The sequence below is a fragment of the Manacus vitellinus genome, unplaced genomic scaffold (genome assembly GCF_001715985.3).
Source record: "Manacus vitellinus isolate BGI_N305 unplaced genomic scaffold, ASM171598v3 scaffold_24_pilon, whole genome shotgun sequence".
NCBI lineage: Eukaryota > Metazoa > Chordata > Aves > Passeriformes > Pipridae > Manacus > Manacus vitellinus.
In genome coordinates this window covers 11,774,226-11,791,009 of record NW_021939798.1, presented here as the reverse complement: position 1 = coordinate 11,791,009, position 16,784 = coordinate 11,774,226, and the positions used below count along the sequence as shown (strand labels likewise).

The 16,784-nt window shown below is 59.5% G+C and overlaps 1 protein-coding gene across 7 annotated transcripts in view; it reads left to right on the top strand.

Moving 5' to 3' along the window:
* Positions 1-16,197, top strand: part of BAIAP2 (BAR/IMD domain containing adaptor protein 2) — a 33,191-nt gene extending 16,994 nt beyond the window's left edge. The window contains exons 6-15 of one of the 7 annotated variants that reach the window (XM_018073334.2): positions 4,320-4,472; positions 5,909-6,136; positions 6,750-6,951; positions 7,424-7,625; positions 7,713-7,781; positions 8,017-8,179; positions 8,403-8,501; positions 9,872-9,906; positions 12,250-12,297; positions 14,205-16,197. In XM_018073334.2, coding sequence (XP_017928823.1) covers positions 4,320-4,472; positions 5,909-6,136; positions 6,750-6,951; positions 7,424-7,625; positions 7,713-7,781; positions 8,017-8,179; positions 8,403-8,501; positions 9,872-9,906; positions 12,250-12,277 — 1,179 coding nt within the window. In that variant the 3' untranslated portion in view covers positions 12,278-12,297; positions 14,205-16,197. Of the gene's footprint in view, positions 1-4,319; positions 4,473-5,908; positions 6,137-6,749; positions 6,952-7,423; positions 7,626-7,712; positions 7,782-8,016; positions 8,180-8,402; positions 8,502-9,871; positions 9,907-10,404; positions 11,109-12,249; positions 12,298-14,204 lie in introns of those variants that run through there. The other 6 variants (XM_018073337.2, XM_018073339.2, XM_018073332.2 and 3 more) reach the window with 6 other exon arrangements.
* Positions 16,198-16,784: the final 587 nt, after the last annotated feature.

Sequence of the window (16,784 nt, the reverse complement as noted above, 5' to 3'; positions counted from 1 at the left end):
TGCTCTTGCCCTGCTAATCAGCCTAACTTCTTTTTTATTTTATCCCATTACTTTCTAGCTATTCTCCCTCGTGGTTCCTTAAATAAATCCTCCCTTCTCTCCATGTTTACTCCTTCCAGGTATTTCAGCCTGCTGCATTGATCCAGCACAGTTGAAAGTCCTCTTGCTTCCCTGACCTTTTCTTTGTCTTTTTCCACTGCTCTGTGCCACTGGTCCTGAGCAATCCCTCCTCAGGGTCACCAGCTGGAGCTGGTGCAGTGGCACAGTCCCTTCCCTGCTCTGCATCCCTCTTGGTGCAGGATAGAAGCACGTCCACCATGTGTTCCCCTTGGATTTCAGGCCTCAAAACTCAGCCTTGTGGTGTCCTGGCAGCCCAAACTGAGGTGTGCTGGTGACCCCAAGGCAGCTTCTTCCTACTTGTTCCTGGGTCCTGTCCTTCTCTCAGCCTGATCAGTGCCAGATGCACCCGATCACCGAGAAGGGTCTGTAGTGATGATTGCTGTGGTGGGGCTCAGCGTTGCCCTTGGCTCACATTCCCAACCAGTTTGCACGTTCCTGGCTGGGATGGAACAGTTTGAACTGATTTCCCAGTGAGGATGTGGTTGTCAAAGGCTCGGCAGGAGCGCGGTGACGATGGTGCTGCTCTACCTGCCCTGACAGCAGCGTGTGCTTGAAAGGAACTCGGGTCTTGACACTTCCCAGCTGCTCTTTGATCTTCACACCCCTGGATGTGTCGCTGTGGCGTTGGGAAGGTGTCAGCAGCACGCCAGGACTGTGTGTGCCCTGCCTTTCTGTGCCGGGGCCGACAGCGGCCGCTCGAGCTGGGGCTTGGCAGCAGCTTGTTCCCTTCCCACCTTCTCACGTTCCTAATTCTCTGTCTGACCGTGGGGGTGACCTGGTTGGGCTGCAGGGTGGAGGTTGCCCAGCGTGGCCAAGCGTCGCTCGTGTGCCCGGGCACTGGGGGGTCCCTGGCTGAGCCCCCACGGCTGGGGGTCCACCCCAGCACCAGGCAGGGGCCCTGGCTCTGCCAGACCTGTGTTGTGGCAGCTTCTTGTGCCAGAGCCGCTGCCCGGCCCCGCCACGTGCTGACATTGCTAATTAGGTCAGCGGCTCCCGTGAATTGGAAGTGGATGCGGGAGGCAGGGGGGGGGACGGGGGAGTTATTTGAGGCCTCTCCAACCTAGAAACCCAGAAAAGATTTTCTGGGGCTGTTGGGTGGCTCCAGTGTTTGCTCTGGCCTTGGGCACAGCCATAACCACTGCTGTGGCTGGTTCTCTGCCTGCTCAGGTCATAAATTGGGAGTTTTTCCTCCTTTAAGCTGGGAATTCTATTTAGACAATGCCTAAAATGTGAATTTGAAGCTGACAACCTAAATCAAGGTCTCAATTTGCAATGCAGCACTCGAGTGGTCGGGGGGTTCTTGGAGAGGCTACTGCAGAGCCTGAGTGCACCAAGGCTGGGGTGAAGCACCTTCCCCCAGCCCTTACAGGGGGTATCATATCATGCCAAGCTGAGAAAGGTGTTTGGCTCCCAAGGACTGTACTCCTGAGGTTTTTACACTGTGCTTTGTGTGTTACTTCTTCCCTGTGCATCTGGCACATCTAGAAGGGTTTTTATTTAAATTTGCCTTTCTAGGCATTATCTGAAAGCTCACTGTCGTTTCGAGCAAACCCAAACTGAAAAGCACCTCGTGAACAAGGAGCGTCGCTCGCCATTTTGTGATGGAATAACGTGTAAAATCAAGGCTCTGGGTAAATCAATGGCACACGGAGCATATTTACATAAAGTATATAAAGCTCTGAGTACTAAGTTTAGAGCGTGGGCTCTGTGCTCGCGAAGCGGCGTGTTCCGACTGGCTGAGCCGTTGAGACAAGCCTTTCCTCAGCTGAGGAATCAGCAGGATCCTTGCAAAACCAGCCTGCAAGCAGGGGTGTAAATAAGGCTTGTACCTGCATATTTAAATCATGGTTAGAACTGAAGCTCTCACGTTGCTGAGATAAGGGTTTCTCCCTGTGTTGTGGTGTGTTTGGGCTGGAGCTGTGCCCGCCCGCCGTGCTGGGGCATGGCAGTGGCTGACCCGGGGATGGTGATCCTACAGGGAACCGTGGCGGGATGGTCCTTGTGCTGCTGAACCAAATTAGCTGGAGCTGGGCTCATTTCAGTCCTCACCTTCTCGTTCTCAATGGCCCAGTTAGTAAATTAGGCAGGCTGAGTTTTGGGGGTCAGGGTCTGTGTGTGCTCCCACGCTCCTGCTATTTCAGGTGCTGTCAGAGTTGTGCTGTGCTGCCTTCCAGAAATGGGGCTCTGCAGGAGTGGGAGCATTGTCCTGGTGCTTCCCCTGGGACAGAAACTTTTAGGGAGTTGTGTGTGGGGATAGCAATGCTCGATCCATCCCAGGTGTAGCAGAGCTGCCATAGAGGAGCTGGGGCACCAGACCATGGGGGAGCCGGGGGCTCTCCAGGCTGGCACTGAGGGCATCCATCCCCCTGGCTCCCATCGCCACTGCCGTGCTGACGCCTCTGGGCTCTGTCCATGTGCTGTTCCCGGCTAATAATACCCGGGAGGAGGCGGCGTGCTGCTGTCCCAAGCCCACAGCAGGAGCGATGCCTTCCCCGAGCACATCCTCCCACGGCCGCCTGCTCCCGCCCCCGGCGTGTCCGGGGCTGCTGCCGCCTCCTCCCCTGCCCTGCCGGCACAGCCCGGCTGCCACCAGCCTTCCATACCTTGGCTTGGGGCTGACGCCAAAACCTCCACCGCTTCCACTTCTGCACCCGGTGGCATCAGCTCAGTTCTCTTCACTTATTTCTGTTCCTGACTGCGGGCATTTGCACTGGATTTTCTAATTTTTGGGGGGGAAAACCTCTCCTTGAAACAGGGTTGTTGGTTGCAAACTGGGTTTTTAACCCATTTCCCCCACCTGTGCTGGTGCTTGTGGGGAGACCTAAAACCTGCTTGATCTGCCACGAACCGTGCACAGGGTTTGCTGCTGGGGGGGATGCTCAGAGCAGGGTGGGAACAGGACCAGGTCCAGCCCCGAAATAGCCCCTTTGAAGTCTGGGATGTCACTGAATCTCGTTGCTTTTGTTGGTTTGCTCCATTTTATGTCTGCTAATAAATATTGTAGCATGCTAAAAATAACTGATAACCATGAAGAAAGCAGCAAAGCTGCTTTGGGCCCTGAATTTCAGTTTGATTCCTGTCTTGGAGAAGTTGGGGCTGCCTGAAGTAGGTCCAGCCCTGCCTGGGCTGGGGGTGGTTGTGGCTTTCCAGCTTGGTGCTGCTATCCCAGGGAAGAGCCGGTGACAAGGAGGTGTCACGGGGCAGGACAGCGATGGGTGGGTGACAGATGCTGCTCTCCTGGTGCCACATCACAGGTGGGAGCTCTCTGCAGTGGAGCTGGGGGCATCCAAAGGGATGGAGAGAGGAGAAAGTGGGCAGGTTGGGGAGCTGGGGACACCTCGTGTGCTCCGTGCTCAGGGGTCCTGGTGGTGCTCTGCAGTCCCTGGAGTCCCCTGTGTTCCCCCAGCCCCTGTGCCAGTGCTGGCACAGCTTGGTGTGGCATAGCCGTGCTGGCACCCGGCACGCAGGGAGAGCAGGAGCCAGTGGAGGAGCCTCTGGCTGCCGCATTTGTGGAATCTCTGCCTGGCACTGGCAGGGCCACAGCGTCTGCCAGGCCTGGGGTGCAGCCCCTGGGAACAACCACCCCCGCAGTCCTCACCATGGGGTCCTGTGCCAGCGTGTGGCACTGCCCTGGCACTGTCCTTGCGTCCCAGTGGCTGACTGGCTAACACAGATTGAAGACACTGGTGGTAGTTTTAGCATCGCTGCTGGTTGTGTGTGTTGGAGGGGCCCACGTGCCATCCCGCTGCAGCCCCCCCTTGCCGGCGGCACAGCCCTGCCCACCTGGCGATGGACACCGGCAGGGATTGGGTGCAGGCAGCGGCAGCAGGGGAGGTGCCGGGGGCGTTCAGCCCGGCTGGAGCCGCGCGTGGTTTGTGCGCTGGCAGGGACGAGCCGGGGCTGCGGGGGCCGCTTGCCAGGGCCGGGCCATCGGGGCAGCCCCCCCGGCCCCGCAGGCGCCTCCGAGCCCGTGGTGAGCGGCGGCCGCGGGTACAGCTCGTCCGGCAGCCCACGAGCTGAGTCAGCGCCTCTGCGTGGGGGGCTCCGATGAGTAAGGGCGGGTTGGAGGGGCTGTGCAGGCACATGTTGCTGGGGGGGGCTCCTTGCCTGCTGCCCCCACCACTGGCCCCTCTCCGAGGACGCTGCAGCACCCCCTGCCCCACGCTCAGTGCTGACGGCAGCTCCTCTCCCTGTTCTAGTACATCGAAGCCATCAGCAACAAGCAAGGGGAGCTGGAAAACTACGTCTCTGATGGCTACAAGACAGCTCTGACAGAAGAGAGGAGACGGTTCTGCTTCCTGGTGGAGAAGCAGTGCGCGGTGGCCAAGAGTGCCATCACCTACCACGCCAAGGTGAGTCGCACCCACCGGAGCCGGTCCCGGCTGCCCCGTCACTGGGGGGATGCTCCTGTCTCAAGCTACTGCCTGTGGAACAGCCTGATATTCCAAAAGGCAAAACTGGTGGGGCTCCTGCAGCTCAAGGGACAGAGGGGGATGCCCCAGCAGGAACAGCTGCTCCTAATCCCTCTTGCCTGTGGCAGCCCCACATCCCTCTTGCCCGTGTTGATACGACATCCCGTATTGGCCCAGAGCAGAATCCCTCCGGATGAGGGCTGGGAACGCCGGTGCTGCTCCTGCAGCCTCGTGCTCCCATTCTGGTTGTTCCCCAGCACCACCCTCCGTGGCTCACAGCAGCCATCTGTCACTGCCACGCTTGGCTCCGGGAGCAGGAGAGGGAGTTGGGATTAGTCAGCGCTGTCCTCGCGCTGCGCCGCGGGATGGATCCACGCTTGGCATGGCGAGCGCAGTGCAGGAGGGAAAAACATCCCCCCAGGGCTGGGGGTCAGCAGGCACGAGCCAAAATCTTGTTGCTGCAGCAGCACATGGAGGGTGATTTTGCAGGAGGGACTTTGCAGGTGGCTTGTCCAGAGTGTGATGGGTGTCCAGCTAAAAACTCCATCCCACTGTTGCCTGCAGCTCCTGGAGGGTCCCAAGGCTGGAACTGCTGGGACATACTGGGGAAATGTGCTGGGACTTCGAAATTAGCTTAGTGGGGTTTTGATACACGGGGACCAAGTTGTCTCCAGGTGAAGTCAGGCAGAAGTGTAGGGTCACCCTCTGCTGTAGTGGGGGATTGACCTCAGGGGGTTTAGGACATCTTCCCCCTCAGAGTCACACGATGGGATGCTCGCACATCCTGGGAGAATAAGGACAAGTTTAGCTCCATCTTTTTTCCCCCCTTGGCTTGGAGCATGGCAGCAGGTGGCTGCTGGTCCTTCCACGGGCAGGGAGCAGCAGAGTCTGGATGCAGTGAGGGGAGCTGGAGGCTGTCAGGGCTGAGCACCCAAAAGATGCTGCTCATCCCTTGGGATGTGGGGCCAGCACGGAGCATGGGCTGTGCCCTGCCAAGCCTTTGGGCAGGCTTTATTCCTCTGTTCCACACAGAGCCCAGTGCCCTGCCCAGCTCCCTGCAGCCCGCAGATGCTGCACACAGGATGCCTCAGAATAAGTCAGGGAGATGGATTACCTTTTCCTTCCCTCCTTCCCATTTTTCATGACACTGCCCTGGCTTAGCTGCCATCAGAGCCTGGAAGCAGGACATCCCTGTGTGTTATCTTACCTGGAAGCAGGACATCCCTGTGTGTTACCATGCCCATGCCACACACAGAGCTGTTGATCAATCCTGGATCAGCTCAGCCCTGGATCCATGTGGAGCTGCCCAGGGAGCAGGACAGAGCTGGGGCATTTTTCCATACCCTGTGCCCTCACACCTTGTTTTCCTCTTGCAGGGGAAGGAGATGCTGACACAGAAGCTGCCGCTGTGGCAGCAATCCTGCTCGGATCCCAACAAGATCCCGGACCGCGCCATACAGCTGATGCAGCAGATGGCTGCCAGCAGCAATGGCACCATTATGCCCAGCCCTCTGTCCACATCCAAGTCCAACCTCATCATCTCTGACCCCATCCCTGGTGCCAAACCTCTCCCTGTCCCCCCGGAGCTGGCACCTTTTGTAGGAGTAAGTATCTCCATGGTGGAAGCTGTGCTGCCCTTCTGAGCAAAGCCGGAGGGACGAGCCCGGGCCGGTGTCACCGCTGTCCTCGGCAAGTGGCCTTTGGATGGGCTGTCACTGATCCACAGGGACGGGCAGTTCCATGCATGTGCCATCCTGGGATGTGGGAAGGAGCCGGGCATGGGAACAGGCAACCTGTCCCATCCCATCCCACCGGGGTTACTGAACTGTGGAGGGACAGGGGCTTCTGGGGGTGGTTTGGGGAACCCACGAGCTGGACTTGTCTGGCCGGGCTGGTCCCCGTTAGGCTGGTCCCAGAGCTGTGGAACTGAACCCAGGTACCCCAGTAACTGTGGGAGAAAGCCCCTGAAGTGACTCCTTTGGAAGAGGGTCTCCCCTGTGATGTGGGGTCACGAGCCGAGCAGCAGAGCTCAGGAGGTGCAAGGCAGCTCAGAGCAGTAAAATACCACAGAGGTGACCCCGCTGCTCCCCTCAGAGCAGTGTTCTGGCTGGGGAACTAAACCAAACAGGCTGAAGCTCTGATCTGCCCCCTGCCCCGAGCTGTGCTGGGATGCCTAACGAGGACATTCCCCTGTTCCCCTCCCCTCCTCTCTCGCAGCGCATGTCGGCGCAGGAGGCCATGCCGGTGATGAACGGAGTCTCAGGCCCAGACAGCGACGGGTACAACCACTGGTCTGAGATGAAGCCAGCACAGCCCAAATCTTTATCTCCTCCCCAGCCTCAGAAGCAGCTGAGTGACTCTTACTCCAACACACTCCCAGTTCGCAAAAACGTGCCACCGAAAAACAGCTACGCCTCAGGTGAGGCCCCGTCCTCCCCTCGGGGGGCTGCTGGGGGGCCTGGGTCTGCCTGTGCCAGCTGATGCTCAAGGAGAGGTCGGCAGGGACCACCTGCAGCCACGGTGGGGATGGTTATTGGGGATGCTGGTGGTGATGGGACAGTGGCCAACAGCACCCCCTTGGTGTCAAGGGCTGCCCGTCCCTCTTGACCTGGGGCTAAGGAAGTGATGGAGCTGGGCTCTGCTGTGGAGATTCACAGGGTTTCCAGGAGGAAAATCTTGTGGAATCTGGCGCAGGGAGGCTTCTCCCTTTGCTGCAGCTGGTGGGTGATGCCGAGAGTCTGAACCTGTTTGTTCAGGGGGAAGGTGTGAGTCACACTGAAGGCTTTGTTGGCACCTGGGACAAACTAAGGAAGGGTAGGGGCCTCTCCTGTGCCTGGGTATGGCCAGGGGGTCAAGGACTTGGGGCACTCACTGGTCTCTGTGCCCTGCAGCTGAAAACAAGACACTGCCACGCTCCAGCTCCATGGCTGCCGGGCTCGAGAGGAACGGCAGGACGAGGGTTCAGGCCATTTTCTCTCACGCTGCCGGGGACAACAGCACCCTCCTGAGCTTCAAGGAGGGCGACCTCATCACGCTGCTGGTCCCAGAGGCCCGGGACGGCTGGCACTATGGAGAGAGCGAGAAAACCAAAATGTGAGTGTGGGGGCTGTCCTTGAAAGCAACCTCGTCTGGATACTCCATGGATAAACCTTTGGATTCACCCCTGCCTTTGCTTTTCAGGAGGGGCTGGTTTCCTTTCTCCTACACACGGGTCCTCGACAACGATGGCAGCGAGCGGGTCCACACCAGGTAGGAGCACTGTGCCAGGGGCTCCCTGTGCCACTTCCAGGATGGCCTTGTGGACTTGGGATGCGGGTTAGGAATTATTTAAGAATTCTTGTTAGAAATAACTCCCAGCACAGGCGGGTGGTCACTGGCCTGGGTTGACTTTTGCCGTGGGGTCCTGCCGTGGGTGGGCGAGTGGCCTGGGGGTCTCTGCACGGCGTGGGCTGGTGCTGATGCCTCTGCCCTGGATCCCCCTCAGCCTGCAGCAAGGGAAGAGCAGCAGCACCGGCAACCTCCTGGACAAGGACGACATCGCCATCCCGCCCCCCGACTACGGCATGGCCTCCCAGGCCTTCCCGGCGCAGGGCGGCAGCACCTTCAAGCAGCGGCCGTACAGCGTGGCCGTGCCCGCCTTCTCCCAGGTGAGCCCGCGCCGCCGGGGCTGCTCCCACGCCGGGGGACGTTTTAGGAATGGGGGATGCTGGAGCAAATCCCTGGGCATGGTCCCTGGCCGTGGTGGCTGGGGGTCTGCGGCTTCCCCGTTCCGCCTGGGCGGGATGTGCGGGAGCGTGTTCCCGGTCCCGGCGTGGTCGGATGCGTGGGGGTGCCGGAGGGCGGCTCTCCAACCTCTGTTCGTTGTTTTAGGACTACCTAATGCCCTATGGGTGTGCAATTAAAGACTATTCCAGTGGCCTCTGCCAAGCACCCTCCGCTCACTACAAGCCTTACACTAGGTCGACAGCTGTAAGTCCAACGCACGCAATGTTTCCCTTGGGATTTACGGCAGTTTGGCTGGTTTTTGCCTGGTGACCCACGTGCTTTGCCTGAGGCCCTGCTCCTACCTCCCCCCCTCTCCTGGGGAGAAGGGACGAGGGCTGCAGGGAGGCAGCAGGAGAGGAGAGCTGTGGATGAGAGGGAACGGGCAAGGCACAGGGGGCAATGGCACAAAACAACCCCGTAAACCCCCAAAGGACAACACTTGCTGACTCCATGGGAGTCTCCCACCAGAAACAGGCTGCTCACAGGCAGCTGGAAGCGTTTTCTCTGGCACATGCCAATTCAAGCCGGTGACAGTCCCACGGTGGGGCTGGGGCAGACCCCAGCCAGGGCTCTGGAAGGTGTCTAAAGAGAGCTCAGGGCTTCTCAGATAGCAAGCTGGGGAGGATGCACGTGTAGATGGGATCAGCCTAACCCAGGAGCCACTGGTGTAGTGGAGCTGTCCCACCAAATGAGCATATGGGATGAGCCACATTGGCATCACATGCCAGCAGGTGGGGAGAGCATGAGGAGGGGGAGAGGTGGCCAGTCAGCACCCAACCCTTCAGCAGGGTGCTCTAGCTGGGATCTACTCCTCTCTGCAGGGAGTGGGGTGGAAGGACAGCCCCACTTCTTGCTGTTTGCTGGGTTTTCCCAGCAAGATTTGCTGCTGGAAGTGGGTTTTGTTACTGGGAGCATTCCTGGGACAGTGGGAAGGGGGGTCTCTGATCCCTGGTGTGTGGCCAGTTCAGAGGTCACTGACTCTTTCCTGCAGTGACCTGTGTTTGTAATGGGGAGCAGAGCTGCTCCATGACCATATCCCACAGCAGGCCCTCACTCAGGAGGGATGTCCTTAAGGGATGTTCTCCAAGCTCAGCCCCCATCTGCCCCTCAGTCCCTCCCCACTGCAAAGCCCGTCCAGCACCGGCTGAAGGAGAAAATGGTCCAAAACCCTGTGGGTTTCTGGTGGGAGTTAATACAGACAAACCCCTTTTCCACAGAACATTTCACTGGTCTCTCAAGCTTGTTCAGTCCTCTTCCAAGTGTTTGGCATCTCAGAAGCAGATCGAGCTCAGTTTCACGGAAGGGCTGGGCAGGGCAGAGCAGGGCTCTCCCAGCTGTCTTTTTCCTGTGTCTGGTCAGATAAATTCTGCAGAGAGTGGTGCAACTTCACTCCCTGCTGTCTGAATTTCACTCCAGCCATCTCCATCTCTCCCTTTCCTCTCCAAATGCATCGGCTCTCGGCCCTGCCATCCCTGGGTCCTGATGCACTTTGGTCTGTTCGTGACCCTCTGGTGGCACCTGAACAGGCACAGCCCACATCCCCCCTCACTGTGCTTCCTCCCTCCTCTCTGCAGGGTCTCGATGACTACGGGACGAGGTCCGTCAGCAGGTAAGATGTCACCTTCCTGTCACATTCCCTGTGAACTGTTGGTGTTGGCTGTGGGTGAAGCCGTGGGGCCGTGTCCCCATGGGGGTCCCTGCATGGGCTCCCCGGGGCACTGGCAGTGGCTGGGATGGGGCCAGCGGTGGGGGACACAGTGCAGGTGTCATCTGTGAGCACAGAGGGACCCGGGGAGGGCAGGTCCCAGGGCCAGCCCTGGTGTCCCCAGCCTTGTGCTCCTCCGGAGAGTCCCGTCTCCCCGACCTGCTCTGGGCTTGCCCCTGGATAGCGAGGCCATGGAGAGCACACGCTCTCAGGGTCTTTCCCTGGCACCTTCCCCGTCCCCTCTGCCTTGGTGCTGCCCCGTCTCACTCTCGGGGTTGAGCCCACAGCCGTGGCTGGGGAGGGGCTCTCCGTGGCGGGTCCTGTGTGGGAGCTGGGCTCCCGGCACGGTGCAGCCTCGCGGCGCTCCCGGCCACTCTGGCATCTCTGTGCTTTGTTCCGCAGCGGCAGTGGCAGTTTGGTATCAACGGTGTGAGGACACCCGGGCTCGCGGCGGCCCCTTGCTGCTTGGAAGAGCTTTCTGCTTCTTTCCCCTCCCTTTTTTTTTTCCTTCCCTTTCGTTTCTCTTTCTCTACTTCTTTTGGATTCGAAACTCTTGTGATCTTCAAGGAAACCATGGTGCTTCTCACCCCTCCCTGGTGTTCACAGTGCCCTTGTTTCTGAAGCCTTTTCGGAGCAGAAACTGCCTGTGCTCGCAGCCCGAGCGCAGCTGACACTTAGTGGGACCCGTGTTTGTCCTCCCGTGTGACGTTAGCGATGCACTGTCCCCCCGGGGCTGCGCCGGCCGCCCCGCACGAGCCTGGACCAAACTCCCAGACTGGAACACATATGCATGGCCTCTGGTGTCCGTACTGTTACTGAGCATCCGGGATGCCCGCGCCCGGGATGCCGTTCCCGGAGGGGGGGCAGCGTCCCTGCGCCTCCCCCTCAGCCTGATCCGCTTCCATCCCACCACGGTGGCTTTGGGAGAAGCGGATGGCACAGACCCCCCGCCCCGGGGAAAGGGCTGCTTCTGGGCTGGGTCCCGACGCCGTGGGGGGGGGGGGGAACCCTTCCCGGAAGGAGTTACTTCCTGCGTTGTTTTTATAAAGTATTATATATATTCTTTTGTAGCAAGGTATTGTTACCTCACGTTGGGCTGGGGGTCCAGGGGGACACACTCGCTCCCTAAACCCGGGCTTGTGGGCGAGCAGCCCACGCTGTGCCCCCACGGTGGGTCCGCAGTGCCCAGGGGGGCTCCCACCTGGCACTGGGGTCCTGCTCCCGCACTCGCCCGTAGCCCTCCCAGTGCCCGTGGCCGTCTCCACTGCAAAGCTGTTCACGCTTTTTTCTGATGTGATTTTTAAGACCTCTGACATTGCCTGTTTACTGGGACATTGCTGGCAATAGACTCCCCCCGGACCAGTTTTTGGGTTATCTCCTCGCCTACAGGCACGTTGTTCTGAGCCCTTCCTGCATCGATGTCCGAATTTTGCTAAAGATTTTTAACCCAGGATATTTCACGCTGAATGACAGAGAGTAGGGGAGGGGGAAAAAAACCACAAACCCAGCCTAGCAAAGCCTGTGTGGAGATTGTAAAGTGGTGAAAAACCTTTTTTTAAAAGCCAGAGAGAATTGTGCCCTGTACTGAGTTATTGTTCGAATAAAAGTTTTATTTATTGCATTGAGCTGGGCCTCGGTGTCTTTTTCGGCTGCCGTGCCTGTGTGCTGCCCTCACAGCCTGCATCGCCCGCCGCACATTCCCATGCCATGTTTTTGTTCCTTGTCATAGTCCTCGGCGGGGGCAAGCACGGAGCTTCCGGCTGACTGCCCGTTGCACGCCCGGCCCGCTGGCATTAACAGCTTCCTGAGCGGTGAGCAGCGACAACTGTTTAGAGCCGGGTTCCCCTCTGTGAGCACTGAGGGGGGGTGATGCTGCTGCTTTCCCGCATGCAAGCGTTCCGGCTGCGCTTTCCCGGCGCTGGGAAAGCGGGAATGGCTGGCACGGGGGAAGGAAGCCCCCCCTCCCTTCCGCAGCCCCGCCATGCCCGACCCCTGCGCTCCCCAGGTGGCTCCCGGCTGGCCGTGCCCTTCCTTCCCCTCCTCGCAGCACCAGCGACTCAATAAACACGACTTTTCCTCCTTTTTCTTCTTTTTCCTCCTGTTTCCTCTGCCTGACGTGCTGCGTGCGGGGTGGCCGGCGGGCTCTGGGGCCGCCTGCCCGGAGCCTTAAGTCTCTCCTTAACCACGACCTTCTGTTCCCATCAAGCGTCCCGGTGTCCTCCAACGTGCCTTCTGTTTCCCTTGCAGCCCCGATGTTGAAGTGGCCAGGTTTTGAGGTGCCCCTGCCCGTAGTTAGTAAGTTGACGGTGTCGGGGGTCGAGCCCTGGGTGCGCTGGGCAGCGGGTGAGGCCGCGGGGCTGCGCGGGGACGGTGCCACCGCTCTGCTTCCCCCTGCCCCCGTCCCCTCCATCGGTCACCGCTTGTCCCCGGCCCGGTGGCAGGAGCTCTGGGTCTCACCGCGCTGCCTCTGCACGGCCACTCGCTCCGCTGCCGTGGCTGTGCTTCCCGGGATGCTGAGCTGCTCCTGCGCTTCCCGCTGCCCCTAACCAGCCTCTTCGGTTGTAGGTCTCTGGTGCCCATCGCCAGCCCCAGCCCACTCTCCGGCGGGGCAGGGAACGTCCGCACTAACCTCGAGTTTTTTGAGCAGCTTTCTTGTTGTAGACTTGTCCCAGGAGGTTCCTTGTCCTGGGAGCCTCCTCATCCTGGCCCCTGGGATGGGATGGAGGAGCTTCCCCGGGAGCCGACACCCACCTCAGCACTGCAGAGCCTGGAGAGCCCTCTTCCCGTTTCTGTTTGATCCATGAGCTGTATTCCCTGGAGTTGCAGGCTCCACCCCAATGGCTCTTCTCTGCCAGCACAGAAATAGTTAAATGAGAGCCCTGGGTGATTCATCAAAGCAACTTCTCCTCTCCCTCCAGTCCTGAGAATCTATTTTGGCATCCTGGGGGGGAAAGTGATCTAAGCATCTGCATTAATTAGGTGGGAAATTAATTACCCTATTTTTAAGCAAAAACCATTCATCTTCTAAGGAGAGAAAAAGTGCATGTGGAGAGGTGAGGGATGGCAAGGAGGGGGCCTGGGGCAGACAGTGAGTGCCCGTCCCAGGGGGGTTGGGGGTCCCAGCCTCCTCCTTCTGCTCTGGGGACATTCCAAAGCTTCTGGGGACATCCCAAAGCTGTTCAGTCCAGTTGCAGATGGTAACCACGGCACTTTACATGCACCCACATCTGGTGCCTCCATGGTGGGGAACTGGCCAGTGGCCCAGCTGTGGGACCCATGTGTGTGGTGGGCCATGGCCATAGCTTCCACTGGGGAAAGGAGAGGGATTGTGTGGCTCCCTGGGGAGGGCTGGGGGCGCTGGGCAGGTGAGACAGGGAGGATGGGTAGGGAGCTGCTTGGTGGCTCCCTGCCCAGTGCAGGTTTGGACCCGATGACCCCAGGCACCCCTGACAGCCAGTGGAACCCCCAGAGCTGCCCACACCTCCAGGGAGTTAACTCCTGCTGGGAGAGCACAGAGGAGACCTCCTGGGGTGGGGTAAGGATGCTCCCCATGCCAAGGCAGCCCCTGTATCCTGTCCTGGCCAAATGATGGTGGCCAAGTGACAGGACAGTGTGGGGGACACCCCAGGTAGGTGAAACCCCAGGTCAGGCTGGCTGGGATGGGCTTGGTCTCTTGGCTCTGCCAAGTCCATCCAGGTGTTCTTTATCTCCCACACTCTTGGATATTAACTTCTCCAGAGGCAGCACAAGGCCTCTGCAGGGAGCTGCCAGCTCTGCCCTTGGCTGGGAGGTCAGGCCATAACCTGGAGCAGGGTAGTGCAGAGCCAGGTGATCTCGTGGTGCTCCCATCTGTGGAAACTGTGTGAGTCCAGCCTGGAGGGGACTGGAGCAGCTTCTCCAGCCCTGGTCCCCCATGGCATCTCCTGCTTTAGGCTGATGGAGAGTGAGGTAGGAGAACATCCCACATGGAGCTGCCCTCGGCTCATCTCTGACACCTACCAGGGCTTTAGCTGGGAGAGGAGCTGAGGAGTGGGGGCAGCTCAGCTGGGGGCTCCACAGGGCAGAGCCTTTCCAGTTAACCCCTTCCCAAAGCTGCTCTCCTGGGGTCTTGCCAGTGCCCGCTCGCTGTGCCGGTGCCCCGTCCTCACCAGCCCCGCTGCCGCCATCCCCCCCGTTAACTCTTCCTTCCTCTTCCTCCGCAGAAACCCCTTTGCCAACGTCCAGCTGAAGCCAACGGTGACGAATGACCGCTCAGCTCCGCTCATCAGCTGATTGGGGAGCGCTGGCACCCGCGGCACTCGCCGCCTCCTCGTCCTCCTCATCCTCACCACTGCATGTCCGGCTTCCCAGGACTTCGTTTTTAGGCGGAATTTATTTAATCCTGCTGCTTTGAAAGCCAAAGGCTCAAGCTAGTGCCCTAGTTCTCTCTTCTCTAGACCCAGCTTGTCCCCCTCGGTGGCAGAGGGTCACACCGCGGTCGTGTCACCTGTCCTGTGCCTGCACCAAGGAGTGTGGTGGCAGCACATCCCGGAGCTGGAGCAGCACGTCCTGGGGCTGGGATGGTTCCCAGGCTGAGCAGCAGTTTGCCATGGGTGGGAAAATGGGCTCAGCTGGAGAAGGGGCTCCAGGGGCTCACAGTGCTCCGGTGGGGTGGCAGTGGCAGAGGGGACACGGTCCCCCTGCTCTCCCCTGCCCAGACAGGAGGGACCCCTAGGAAAGGTGGGATAGCTCAGATACCCTGTGCAAGCCAAGGGAAGGCGGGAGCTGTAGGCAGCTCCCAGGCTCCCACTAGACCCTGGATGCCCACCCCATCCTCCAGGCTGGCACACCAGCAACAGGGTGGTGGCACTGCAGCCCTTGCTGGGACAGGGCCGGCTCTGGTCCCAGAGCTCCTGCAGTGCCAGGGCTCAGGATATTGTAGGGAATTACGGTACTGCTGTAAAATATAAGCTAGAAAAAAACACTTGTGGAGGCGAGGGCAGTGTGGAAGCCTTGGGGTGCCTGGGGCAGTTGGGGGGCCCTGCTCCTCGCAGACAGAAGCTCCCTCCAGACCTCTTGCTTGGCTGTTTGCTCTTCCTCTATTCCTAGGGCTGCATGAGAGAGAGAGATAGATAGAGATAAATATATATAAATATATATATACACACACTTGCTAAGCTTATTGCTGGGAGTGCCCACGAGTGAGGTGGCTCCCGGGCCCTTCCACAGTTCCAGGGAGCCGACACAGGAGTCTTGTCCTTGCTCTGAAAACAGGGAGAAGGGGGTTTCCAGGCAGCAATTGTGTCTCCCGTGGGTGAGTGGTTGATGCTGAACAGAGTTTTTGCTTTTTCCGTTGTATTTCTCATTTTGCACTTCCTGATCACTAGTGCAGCATGTCCTGGTCACCACAGTCCGGGCAGTGGGCACTTGGCCGGGCACAGAGTGGTGCCAGTGGGGCTCAGTCCCAGTGGAATGTGGTGGTTCATCTCTCCCATGTCCCCTCCGACGGATTTTCCAGCTCCGCTGCAGGAAAAGAGCTTCTCCTGCGACCGTCCAGGCTCCAGCTGTACACGAGGGTTCCCTGCTCCATGATGTGCCTCCTCTTCCTCTCCTGTGCCTCCTCTTCGCCCAGGGCTGGAGCAGATGGGTGGGGGACCACACGGGGCAGGGGTGAGGGGAAGGGCTCCACTGGCGCACGGTGCAGTGGGTGGGAGAGGGCTGGTGGTCACAGCCCTGGGTGGGGACAGGCCTGGGGTCCCCTCGGCCACAGCGTTGTCCTCTTCCACCCCTGTGCCAGGGGCTGCCCCCCCGGGACCCCTGAGCAGCCACCCTGGCTCCAACCAGCCCCCGGGGGCTTCGCTGCACCTCCTGGCTCGGTGGCACCTGCAAGACGTAACCTGAGATAATTTTTTATGAGAAAAAGTAATTTATGAGCAATTAAATCCCTCACACCCCTCCCTCCTGCAGCATTTTCCCCGGCCAGAGGCACGGCCTGGCCCCGGGTCCATCCCGAGCTGGCTCCATCCTGCGTGCCGGGCAATGATCGGGGCAGGAAACGGCTTAAGATATTTTAAAAACTTTATTATTGGCCCGATGAGATTTGACACACATGCTGGGAGCTGTATGGAAATCAGCACTGATAAAAAATACAGCAATTATGACCCGTATTGAGAAAATAGACCATGTAAGAAGAGCCTTTCTATTAAAAAAGTTACCCAAGCCACAGCTCTGTCCTCATCCACCCTCCGGAGCCGGGACCTGCGGCGCCATAGACCAAACCCAGGGTGGGGTGGGGGGCTGGACCAGCACCCCTGGGAGCAAGGGGCTTGGGGGGCGAGCACCTGTGGTGCTGGTGGTGTGCAGGGAAGGGGAGGCAGGGGGGGCAGGAGGGTGGATGCTGCGGGAAGGGAATCCCAGGAGCATCCCACTCCTGCATGGGCAGCACCCATGGGTGCTGCACCCCAGGTCAGTGCAGGGGGTGGCCCCTCAGTTGCAAAGGGTAAGGGAAGAGCTTGGGAGAACTGAGGGGGGGGTGGGTTACAGGACAGGTGGGGACTTAAATAAAACACTTAAATAAAGCATTAATTGCTTAGTGGTGGGGAGGAACCAGCAATGGGGGGTATGGGGCGGCACAGCCACCCTGGGGCTGAAGTTGGGGTCCCCTGGGACCCTGGCTGTGCCCTGGGGCACAGCCCCTCACCCCCACAACAGCCTTCTGAGCACTGAGGGGGCTCCAGCTGAGATACAGCTCCAGGGTGGGCTGAAACATGCTGGATGGGTGGGAGGAGGGTGGGCGAGTATGG